Here is an 11928-nt window from a genome sequence, read left to right on the forward strand (position 1 = left end):
CAATTGTACTCGGTCGTGACCATAATTGTTTCCTGTTGGCCAGACATTCAGTCATGCCAAGCGGCTGATGAGGACATAGCAAAGCACAATATGAACGCAAGTTGAGGGTTTGGGGGATGCGTAAGCATCGCAAAGATAGAGAATGGAAAATCGTCGCTTTCAAAATTGGAAAGGGACGGCAACTAGGAAAGAGCTCTTCTGTTTACATCGACGGAGTCCTCTGCCCCTCCCCTAAAGTGAGAAAGGAAACAGCACGCCACACTTTTATTTCTACCACGGACAAAATCTTGCAAACGACAGGTATATTATATGCTTTGCACACTTATAAGACATTGGATGTTCAAAATCCTGATCCTGATACAGATGCACCATCGCCAGAGATGCCCTGCGGCATTGCCATGTGCTCTCCTCTTCCCCCGCAAGGGACGTCCAACGCAATACAGACTCTCCCTGGGCACAGTTTTTGAAGGTATTTCAAATACCCAGTATTCAAAGTATTTCAGCCTAAATCAATTCGGTTATGAAACGGTTTGATTCTAATTGTTTCGAACCGCAGAACTTAGTTTTGGAGCAGCCCTCCGACACATATGTTTGTCTGCCCCCAACAAAGGTTCCATGATCGACTCCCGGGGGAATGAAGGCACTTCCGGTCGGCAGGACAACGAATTGGAATGGATTGATTCACTAAATATAGATATCTACGACAATAAAAGCCCGTCGACAGGCCTCGGGAGAGCAGTACCAAAATGGCCGTGATTATACAACGAGAGCGTCGGAAACTTGTGCCGGCAGGGAGTGTTTCTCAATGTACCCGCCCTCATCATGGCTCAGCTCTTTCACCTGTCAAATAATTACACTTTCTGGGAGACAGCGGACTCAGGGGACTCAATATACGAGCGGATTCAGCAACATGACGAGTATGTGACTGCTCTAATACGAATGGTCGGATTGAACGAAGAAGAGTCTTTTAGGCAACTTTGTCACTCAACACCACGACCGCTGACCTTTTGGCCACACAATTCTTCCAAGCGCTGTAAGATCGCAAACCTTTGATATCTTGGAGACAATGCAACTGCGGGACTTGACATGGATAGTCTCGTTGACATCGGCTTGGGGATTGAGATGCCGTTGGAGTACGCAGCACATACGTCAGACGGTGCTGCAGCATTGCGAATAGGTTCACGCCCCTATGAAAAGATTCACGCCTGCAAGGGGTACCCCTTCTTGGAAATGTACAAGCAAAGCTGCTTGAATATGCTTACGTTGCAGTGTTGGGCAGATCACCTCCCAACATATCAGACAATGGTCAGCTGAAGAACGCCGCCACCATGGGCAAAACTGTTGTATCTGCAAGAGGGACTTGGTGGAACGGCCATGCTCCTCGACTGCAATTCGTTTTGTAAACATATGCTCACTAGCATTTTTTTTTGGCGTCATTGCTTCTTAAGTTCGTATCTCAGCGTCACATAACCCTAGGAGTAAAGCTCCAGTGCAGACTCGGCCTTAGTCCTGCATGATGCGGAGGCTCAGTTCAGTTGGAGCAACTAGTACTGATTGATAGAGGCTTGGCTAGGTTAAGTCTCATCTTTAACATGATGACATTGACATTGACATTTACGCCTCATCTTACATGGTTTGCTCTCCGGTAGTACGAGCCCGGCACAAACGCCTTACACGGCTTGAATGGCATATCGATGATTAATACAAAGTCACTTTGACCGTGGAAATATTTTACAAAGTCTATGCTTAAGTGCCCTGTGTAAGACCCTCTACACGAACATTGCTAATCAACTAAGCGTAGTCGTGTCAGTGTTTGCCGCGAATCGACTGCAGTTACCACGGTGATTCCCAGTTTTTTATGACCACAATACAAAGAAATAGTAAAACTATTACTATTTCGTATGCACTGGCCATTGAGACGGCATACTGGATTGCTGAGCACCCATAACAACGGTTCGGGCCTCGATATCGTTCAGCCACAATCCAATGAGAGTCCCGAACAGGCGTTGAGACTCTTGTTTGGATGGTTTGCTGGGTGTACCGGATCTTCAGACAATCAGCAAGAGGCGCCATAGTAACAAGCAGCAGAATGCATCACCTGTGTTCAGTACCGCCATTAACACTCGTCGAGGTTGCAGTGTGCTGATCCATGTTGTGGGCAATAGTCAAGGATTTGCGGAAAAGAGGGGGAGAAGATAGAAAGACTTGTTACGAAACCCGAGGCGCGAAGAATGATATGACTTGGTAGTATGAAGCAAACTACATGATGGGTAGCAAGCAGGTGGCACATATTTATACTTGAACTACTAACCCTGGTATCGAGACGTGTAAGGTCGACAAGTCAACCAGGGGACGCCTTGTTCGTACGTACTAGACTCAGGATTTTGTTTCCGGGAACAGACGAGGTTGATGGCACAGTTCAACCTTTCTCTGCGTGATTCACTGCATAATGATGGTCTGGTATTCGGCACAGCTCAAAGTCAACGAGACCACGAACCCCGTTTTCACTAGACATCCCTGCAACAATCGACCTAGATGTCTACAACGGGTATACTCATCGACGTGTGGTTTGCTCTCTATGAGTAGAGTATAACTCGGGTCACATATTCGGGCAAATTATTTCCGGCGTCGTTACCAAAACCCTCACTCCGCCTGGTATGGGAGGACTTACATGCTCGGCTGGCCGCCACACGAGGGCTGTTCTCTCTGCCGAAAACCAGCATGCATTGACCGGGGGCAAACATGAATGTCTCAGTGCGTTTTTGTTCCAGTGGCCACTCATAGGGTAGATTTCAAGTATCAGTAATCAGCTCCTCGTTGCTGGACCAGGCTCATAGGCGCCACTCGATGCAGTAGGTCCATGTCACGCGATCAAAGTATCTCTAGCAGGAGATCTCTCCGCTTTTGACATTGCAACACACTCGAGCTTCGCACTGCCGGGGGTTTGCCGGGACCAGCATGGAACTTGACATTCAATGAAACTACAGCGAAGGCCAGACAGCACATGCGGCTGCAGCTGGACAGAAAATGCACAGCAGAGCGTGGTGGTATGGTGGCGCTCTGGTTGCCTACAGTGTCAACTATAGGTAATTGGTGGGCAAGGCAGCTAGTACACTCTCTTACACAAATCGCATGGAAAATGTAGTCTCAGCACTATGATCCAATTTAACGCCGTCTATAAGGTACAAGCACCATGTCACAGCTTCTCCAACAATAGTTTGCTGCCAGCATTACCAACTGGCCCGTCCGATCTCTTCTTACCCTTCTTACTACCCTTGTCCGCCTTCTCCTCTTGAGCCTCCCTGGCGGCCTTTTGCTCCGGTGTCATCTCCGAAGCAGCCTTTTCCAACACCTTTTTGTTCTTCTTGAGCGTCTTCTTCAATTCATCAGTATTGCCAAAATCACTCGACTCCATGAGACCAACTACAACAAAGGAGCTCGGTCCTGTGGCCCAGTCGATAACGTAGTCCTTGATAACTGGGTACAGAGTATCGGCAAAGTTGAGTGGAGGGTCGGCGGGGATGATCTTGCCAGCTGCCTTGTCGAATCTACCCCCTTGGATCAGAGACTTGAGCATGCGGCCACCAAAAGGCGTGGCTGAAATGTGAGGAACAGCATTGATGCCGTCTTCTTCACTAGACGCTTCCTTGGGATCGCCCGCCGCCGACTGGGCAATGGCTTCGAGGACTTTGGTCTTGTCACCAGTACCCGACAGAAGAGCGTCGGTGATGAACTGGCATCCAAAGGCGGTGGATGTCAAATCGGAGGCGACTTTTTCCATGACGGAGAGTAGCTGTGGTGAGAGAGCGGCAATGAGCTCTTGCTGTCGGATATCCTCGTCCTTTTTGCTAGTTGTCTTGCGAATCTCGTGCACCTCTTTCAAGACTTCAATGTCAAATGAGTGGCTGGCAGGGAACAAAGATTTTGAAAGGCCTTCAAACAAGTAGAGAAAAGTTGTTCTGGCGTTGGGGTTGTTGGCGGTTCCGACAATATTTTGCGCTTGCTCGTCCTCGTTTTCGCCAATCAACTCTGGGAATATTGACTTGGCTGTGAGTTTGGTGTCGTCAATGACGTCGTAAGCTGTCAAGATGACCAGGTGGGCATATTGGTCGCCAGACATGAGAACCAGCGTGTCCTTGTACACCTTGAGATATTGCTTCCTGTCCTTGGCGGAGCCGTAGGCTAGCAGCATACACGAGAGCCGCGCGCCAGACTTGGTAAAGGCCATGTTTTTGAGCAAATCTCCAGACTCATCTCCCTTGACCATTTCGGCAAACTCGCTAAACTCTTCACTTCCCGGCTGCGTCGTGAGAAAGTACTGCAGCATGGCGTCGTGGAGCATGGTGAAGCCAGTCATGCGCTTCTGGACAAGCGAGTTGACCATATCCAACAGAGTCTTTCTGATGGGCCCGCGCTTGCTGGGCTCCGCCGCGAGAATCTCCTTCAGATCCGCGGTGGGCTTGGTATCCTTGGTCAGTTCCTTGATGCTGAATTGTGGCCCGTACCATTCCCGCAGCAAAATGGCCTTGTGCTCCTTTGTGGCAACGGTGCGGTAGATATCGTCGAGAATCCACGCGGCTTCGGGATGATTGATGAGTTTTCGAACCTTGCCGTAAAAGTTGGGAATGACGAGATCACGGATTTCGTCGTCGTTGTGAACCAGCAACTTGCCAATTAAAAACTTGGCATACTTGCTTTCGGCAAGCTGAGCATAGCTTCCCTCGAGTTCTCTCGCAATTTGTTTTCTCTGGTCCGGTGTGGCATACTTGATAGCGGTCTGCACGGCACGAACGGCGTCGTGCTTGAGGACAAAGTCTCTGCAGCGGCCGGTAATGATGCCAAACAGCTCCTCCACCAGCGTTTGTCGCTCCTCCTTGGGGACGTGGGACTTTCTCCTCAGCCGTTCCCAAATCTTCTTGGTGCGCTGCACTTCGTCGGCAAGGGGCTTTGCCGCTTTTCGTTCCTGCGCCAATTGCTTTTGCTTTGCGTGGGACTCTCGTGACGTGAGGCCGGCTACGACCGTCAGCAACCCATTCCAATAGAATCACGATAACGCCGTGCAATTCGACTTACTGCGATCAAATGCGTTGCCATTGGCACCTGCATCAGTCTTTTTAAACGGCTTTTGCTCATCCCCAGCGTTCAACTCGACGCCTCCATCTTCAGAGTCGGAATCGGACGAATCGTCGCTAGACGCTTGAGCTTTCGCTTGAGCCTTGGCGTCTTCCACTCGAGCCTTTTTGGAATCAGACCTGCCTTTGCTACTGGGCGTGGCCTTTCTTTTGTTTCCTGCGGCAACAGGTTTGGCAGCCATTATGGCAACGTGGACAGAATTGGCTGTGTGAGAAGTGTGCAGTGTCTCTGTCCGCCTCTACGCAGCAGCCTCTGCGCTGAACTTTTGGTCGGCGGTCGGTTTCCCAAATTTTTTGAAAATCTGCCGAGCGGTGAGTGATGCGTCAGGCCTAAAAGGGAACAGCCAACCCCGCTATGGAGCGTCCTGCCCCACCGGGGTTTGATCTCAAGTGGCTTGGAGATCGAAACCTTGGACATGTCTTGAACAAGCGGAATCGACTGTAGAAAAGGTTGTGTGCCATCACAATCGTGTCGCCATGGGTCGTGAAGAACAAGTCGAGGAGCGCGAAGTGCTCGAGTCTATTTTCCCCGAGGAAATCACAGGCATGTCCTCCGTCTATGACCACCAATAGGACATTGACCTAACACTTTGCAGAACTCTCTGAGACGGAATTTCAAGTAACAATTACGCTCGACATTCTCGACGAAGAAGATCAAGAAGCGCCGTCATTCCTCCTCCAAGTTCGCTATCCAGACGAGTACCCCGATGTCGCGCCGCATCTTGATCTCCTCGGAGCGCAGAATACTCCATCCCATGAACACTTTAGCATTAGCGATGACCGCGACCAACTACTCGCCGGCATCCAGGAGACGATACAGGAAAACCTCGGCATGGCCATGGTATTCACCATCGTCTCTGCCCTAAAGGAAGCCGCGGAGCAGCTCATCCAAGATCGCAAGGACTCGGCCGCCAAGGTTCATGAGGAAGCCCTGCTTGCCGCAGAGCGCGAAGAGAACAAGAAATTCCACGGCACACAAGTCACACCGGAGACGTTCCTCAAGTGGCGTGAGGGCTTCCTAAAAGAGATGGAAGAGAAGGAAAGACAAGAAGAGGAGGAGCGATTGGCTGAATTGAAAAGGGCCAAGGTCAAGGAACCGGTCAAGCTCACCGGCAAGCAGCTGTGGCAGAGGGGTCTGGCTGGAAATGGCGAGGAGGAGGGCGAGGAGGACGACGGGGTGCCGACAGAGGGTGTGGAAAAGTTGTCAGTGGAGGCCGCTTGATGATACCGCGAGGTTGTGCTTTTACTCTGCTGTCAGGATAGGCGGCGGGTTTCCCATTGACTGAACTTGTGCTTGACAGCATTATCAGCCCAGCTCATCTCAATTTTTTGACGGTAGGTTCTCGAGAGCATGGTAGCATATGACGCCTCGCTGTCACCGGATGTCGGACCTCTGACATTCAACACGGCTACGATGCCTTCCTGGGGCCTTGTCCATCGGGTGCATTGTTTGGAGTTTGGCATACTTGTTTGGGAATTTTGGTGCAGGTTACAACAAGAGGGCGGATAGAATCAGACATCTACCCACGGACCGGGTAATAAACACGTCAAATTTTATTTGATAGGATGACAGGACATTTTTGAAAGAGAAACCCCGGGTCGTTCCTTCACTTTTAAGTTGCACCGCAACTGCCCAAACGCCGTCTAATGCCGTAGCCCTCGTCCCTCAAAATTCGCAATTCGCATCCCATGATCACCCCTGCATCTCCTCATCATCGTCATTGTCATCACCCTCATCCCCTGAATCATCCCAGTCATCCTCCTCACCCTCGGGCATCTCACCCAGTTCCTTGTTAATCCCCTGAAACAACTCGACTGCATGCTCGCCTAGCCTGTCATCCTCATAGTCCAGCATGGCATACAGCTTCAGGCACTGTGCCAGCCACTTTCTCGCTGTTGACCACGTAGACTTCCACTCCTCGCTTGCGTCGCCATTCTGTTGACCCTTTGCGTCTCGCTGCTTCTCGCCCGAGATGTACAGACACCACCCGCCCAGGTACCACGCCTCCACACTCTGATCATCATCGGTAACCAGGCGCTCCAACACCTTGAGTGCCTCCTCTTCCATTGAGGTCTCCAGCAGCAGACGAGCGAGACCAATTCTCGTTGGGAACGCGGGGATATCAGGATGAGCGGGGGGCAAGTCTTGCCATAACTCGAGACTCCTCTTGAGTGACTGCTTCGCCTCACCCACGCGCTCTTGTGAGATGCGCACATTGGCCACCGTCTGCCACGTCTCTGCAGAGTTAGGCGCAATCATCATGGCCTCCGTCACCAGGGCCTCGCACCGCTGCTCGGCGTCCTCCTCCCAAGACAGATCCGTCATGTATACCTCTGCTACGGCGCACAGCACGCCGCCCAGCTTTTGTTGCTTTTCGTCGAGGGTGGCCTGCTGCTCGGGTGTTTTGCTCGCCAGGTCAGTCAGGTTCTGGATCTGATTTCGCAGCACCGAAGCTCCCTTTTCAAACCATTGCACGCTGTCCTGTCCACCGTCTTCGCTCAGCTGTGCCAGGAAGAGAAACTTGTCCGGTCCACCGCCGACTTTTTCGTCCACCATGCCATCTTGGTCCAGTTTGATGGCTCGCTCAAAGTAGCCGCGTCCTTCTTCAACGTCGCCCGACTCCACGAACAGGGTACCCAGCAAATTTACCGCCCGGAGCTCGAAATCACCTCCGGGGCCAGTCGACTCCAACGCCTTGGAAGCGAGCGCAATGGCTTCGTCGAGGTTGCCGACTTCGAACTGGGTGTCTGCGTCGCTGAGGAGTGAGCCAGGACTGGACTCCTTTTTGTTCTCTGGCCGACTGGGAGCCATTGGTGTCAGCGCTGCGCTCTTCTACAAGCGTCTATGTGTGAAGTGGTCGCTAAATGAAAACGCCGAAGAAAAAAAATTGAAAACCAAGATGGAATGTGATGATGCCAAACTCCTGGTGTCGCAACCAGCCCCCGCCACCGATCGCACGGTTATTGGGGTGCAGATACTGAAAATTTTGGGTGGATATCTCTTATCGATAACACGTTGAAGGTCCCCTGGTCCTATGCTGTTGGCGGGGCAGTTCCATCACTCGGCCGTCGGCAAGCTCATGGCGCCGAGATGAAAGGAATGGAACATAACGTTGACGGATAATCAATCAGGCTCTGGACATCCGATCCGAACAGTGGTGCGTCACGTCGAACGACTCACAGATATAACAAAGCGTTTCACTGCTTCCTCCTACCTCCCAAGCTCCCAACTCACTCATCACAACTCACTACTCACGCACCAAGGTCTCACTCACTTCAACCCCGCTCACCATGTTTACCGGAATCGTCGAGGAGATTGGAGGTATGTAAAAGCTCATCCTCTCATCAACCGTCACTAACACATCTCAAGTCGTCTCCCACCTCGACAACAATGACTCAACCGGCGGAACCACCATGACATTCACCATCCCTCCCTCATCCCCCCTCCTCAAAGACTGCCATGAAGGTGACTCCATCGCCGTCAATGGGTGTTGTCTGACCGTCACATCTTTTACAGATGACTCCTTCAAAGTCGGTGTGGCCCCAGAAACCCTCAGAATCACGAATCTCGGAACACTGGTTGAAAATAGCCGCGTCAACTTGGAGCGAGCCGTCCGAGCTGACACACGAATGGGCGGCCACTTTGTCCAGGGCCACGTTGACACCACGGCAGAGATTTTGTCTGTAACCCCGGACGGCAATGCCCTGACGTTTCGATTCCAACCCAAAAATCGCGAAATGTTGAGATACATCATTTTCAAGGGTTTCATCGCCATTGATGGCACGAGCTTGACAGTGACGAGCGTGAATGATACCGAGGCATGGTGGGAGATTATGCTGATTTCCTACTCGCAAGAACGGGTAGTTCTGGCGCAAAAGAAGCAGGGGGACACTGTTAACATTGAGGTGGACATGATGGCCAAATATGCGGAAAAGTCGCTGGCCGGTATCCTCGGAGCGAGCAGCGGCGACGCCCCAATCCCCTTGCTGGAGAAGATGGTACAGCGAATTGTTCAGAAGCAGTAAGCCGACGAGCCTCTTTCGTCTTCTTTTTTTTTTGTTTTTACGCCAAAGACACGGCGTATCAGCAATTGCATGTAGCATTCATCAAGGGTATCATGCAACACCTCGTCTCATCTCAACCATAATACATGATCTGAACAAAACCACCTGTTCTAGGCATCGCCCCAAACCTCAGCAATCTTTTGACTCAGTGCCTTACTAATCTTCTTTCTGCCCACCAAATGATTCAGCTGGCTCGACACGAGCTCGTGCTTCCGTTTCTTCCCCACCTCTCCAGGACCACAGGCCTCAAATGCCTTTACCAAGTCGTACGGTGTGCGCCAGCGCTTTTGAATTTCCAGGGCTCGCTCGCCAGTCAAGCCTCTGGTTGTCATTAACATTTTCAAAAATACATCCCGTAACGTCATCATTTCCGACTTGGACGCCAAGGAGGAAAACGTCTGGTATGTGATGTAATGTCCGACGGAAGGCTGCGTCTCCCGCAGGTGTTGCATCAAAGGTGCATAGTTTTGTGCAGTAATCACCCTCGATGGAATGACATGCAACGTCTGCTTCTCATACCTGCGCTTCAGCATGGCGGTTAGGCGTGCCAGGTACTTGACCGTCTCGTCCATCATGGCGGTCCGCTTCACAAAGTATCCATTGACGACCTGGGTGGACGCAATGGCAGAGTGAACGGCCTCCTCGTATCTCTGATACGTCTGCGAGTCCATTGTGATGTCCTCAATGATGTAAATGACATTCTGAACACCGGAGCGCTTGAGACGAAATTTTTGCTCGTGGAAGCGGCCGTCCTTGATGCTCCCAATCAAGTCGTCGAGGCGCTTCCGCTCCACGATCCAGTCTAGCACAATCTCGTCGCCCTCCGCGCCGAGTCTCTGCAAGAGTGTGGGATCATGGCACTTGGCAACCCACTGAGCGTCGCCCACTTCCAGGCTTCGCATCAATGGGGCAGCGTCGAGCTTGGCAAGCTCGTCTTGCATGTAATCGCGGTCGGTTTTGGCTCGAACCTCGCGCACGTCCAAGAGGAGCTTCACCGAGAACGACCCCGGGTGTAGTTTGATGCGGCTAAACGATGGCAACTTGTTGTCTACCGGGTTAGTACTGTTGTCATTGTCCTCTTGAATGATTTCAACCTCGGGAGACGGAGGGCGAATAGCTGGTTGCGCAGAGGTGGTATGGTCCCCTACAATCGCACTTTCATTGTCCGCCCGCCATTCTCGAGTCTCCTTGATCCGCCTGATCACCTCCCATCCTTCATCGGTCAGTGCATATCGCCGCAGGGGCCGTCCCCTCTCATAGACGAGTTCCTTTTGCACCAACGTCTTCATCGAGTTCCACGCCGTGTAAAACTTGGTCGGGTCTGTGGGTGCCGTAAAGGAAGCGTCGCAATGCGGCTGTGCAGTTTCAATCAGGTCGGCTTTCGTCATGCCCGAGAAGACGTCGTCCGGCTGAGTTGAGAGAGCAATCAGGAGCGCATAGCCACCAGAGCGAAAAGCTGGGACGTAGGCTTTGGGCTGTCGAGTCTTGCGTTTCTTAGGGGCTGGACCTCCTTCTACAGCCGCTTCCTCCTCTCGTTGCGCTCTCTCGGCTGCTTTCCTCGCTTGAGGGTGCTCGGGCATGGGAAGGTTATTGTCCTGGCAATGCTTCTTGAGCTTGTCGGTAAGTCTCTCGCACAGCTTCGGGCCAAAACCCTTGAGTTGTTGCAGCTCGGCAGGGTGCTGAAAGACAAGAGGACACGCTCTGAGGGATTCATAGGCGTTTCGATAGGTGGTGAAGCCTTTGGAGTTGCGCTCACGAGCCGTGTCGAGCCACTCCTTTACCCAGGAGAGGAGTTGGGGATTGGAACACTCTTCCATTGTGGGCGTCGGCGTGATGTCATCGGGAGCCAGCCATGGATGGGAGAAGTCATGAGACACAAGTCCAAAAATTGCGGCCAAAATCAAAGCAACAAAAAAAGTCAAAATGGGCCAAAAACGGAATATTGGACGGATCGTGGATGGATCGTGGATGGATCGTCGCGTCTCCAAGTTTGAACCGCGTCAAATGGAGGTAAGAGGATCCAGAGGTTGGTGGAGAGGGGCAGCGTTACCCAACACGAAAGCACGTGCACTTGTGTGCTCCACTGTGCACAATGCGGATACAGGAGAGGCGATCGACTACAATGGCGACTCGTATCGCGCAGAAACTCATGGAGTTCTTGGCTGAACACGACGATTAGTGGACGTTTTTGGAGTTGGACGCATCTCGTGCTGCCGACAATAGCACGCACATTGTACCAGATCAAGACACGTCCACGATTGGATGCTTGGTGCAAGCCCACTATGACGACACACGCAACAGCTTCCTGCATGGCGTTTTCAACAGCTTGAATGCCCCATGGAAGAAAGCTGACAAGTCGCCAAAATAGGTCCATTTGTTCAATTGCCGCCGCAGAATGCAGAACGGCCAAGGCCATGCAACCAGGGTCCCGCACCTCCAAGGACCCGAGACCTTGTCAAGTTGACCGTTTGCTTCCTCAAATGTTACCTTCTCCACCTTGTGTCTGGCGGGGTCGTCCATCTAAGTGTCCTCGTGTTGCCCATGTTTTGCTGACTACGGAGTAGTGGCGGGTGGAAATAACGAAGCGACTCAGGGACTCAGGCAGAGACATGAGATCGGCGGGAGGTAAGGACTCAGACGGGATGCGTTCAAATGTTGTGTCGAGAGTCAAGACATGGCACGCTCAACTGGGACACTGGGTTGTTGTTGGCCAAAACCTCTTCTGTCAAAA

At 51.9% G+C, this 11928-nt stretch overlaps 5 protein-coding genes across 5 annotated transcripts; 2 read left to right on the forward strand and 3 right to left on the reverse strand.

The window, feature by feature from the left end:
• Positions 1-3196: 3196 nt before the first annotated feature.
• Positions 3197-5314, reverse strand: VFPPC_00670 (CPL (NUC119) domain-containing protein; the record flags this gene model as incomplete). The annotated part of the gene is made up of 2 exons (XM_022428186.1): positions 3197-5013; positions 5074-5314. The coding sequence occupies 2 exons, from the start codon at positions 5312-5314 to the stop codon at positions 3197-3199; spliced, it is 2058 nt and encodes a 685-aa protein (XP_022284688.1).
• A 295-nt stretch (positions 5315-5609) lies between these two features.
• Positions 5610-6354, forward strand: VFPPC_12857 (RWD domain-containing protein (Gir2); the record flags this gene model as incomplete). Its single annotated transcript, XM_018290634.1, has 2 exons — positions 5610-5616; positions 5729-6354. The coding sequence occupies 2 exons, from the start codon at positions 5610-5612 to the stop codon at positions 6352-6354; spliced, it is 633 nt and encodes a 210-aa protein (XP_018148878.1).
• Positions 6355-6825: 471 nt separating this feature from the next.
• Positions 6826-7944, reverse strand: VFPPC_12858 (tetratricopeptide repeat protein; the record flags this gene model as incomplete). Its single annotated transcript, XM_018290635.1, has 1 exon — positions 6826-7944. The coding sequence occupies one exon, from the start codon at positions 7942-7944 to the stop codon at positions 6826-6828; it is 1119 nt and encodes a 372-aa protein (XP_018148879.1).
• A 479-nt stretch (positions 7945-8423) lies between these two features.
• VFPPC_15196 (riboflavin synthase alpha chain) lies at positions 8424-9158 on the forward strand (the record flags this gene model as incomplete). Its single annotated transcript, XM_018292949.1, has 2 exons — positions 8424-8454; positions 8503-9158. 2 exons carry the CDS (start codon positions 8424-8426, stop codon positions 9156-9158), a joined length of 687 nt encoding a protein of 228 aa, XP_018148880.1.
• A 149-nt stretch (positions 9159-9307) lies between these two features.
• On the reverse strand, positions 9308-11014 carry VFPPC_00671 (DNA repair protein Mus81; the record flags this gene model as incomplete). Its single annotated transcript, XM_018280647.1, has 1 exon — positions 9308-11014. One exon carries the CDS (start codon positions 11012-11014, stop codon positions 9308-9310), a length of 1707 nt encoding a protein of 568 aa, XP_018148881.1.
• Between the last annotated feature and the right edge of the window lie 914 nt (positions 11015-11928).

This window comes from Pochonia chlamydosporia, chromosome 1 (assembly GCF_001653235.2).
Source record: "Pochonia chlamydosporia 170 chromosome 1, whole genome shotgun sequence".
NCBI classification, from domain to species: domain Eukaryota; kingdom Fungi; phylum Ascomycota; class Sordariomycetes; order Hypocreales; family Clavicipitaceae; genus Pochonia; species Pochonia chlamydosporia.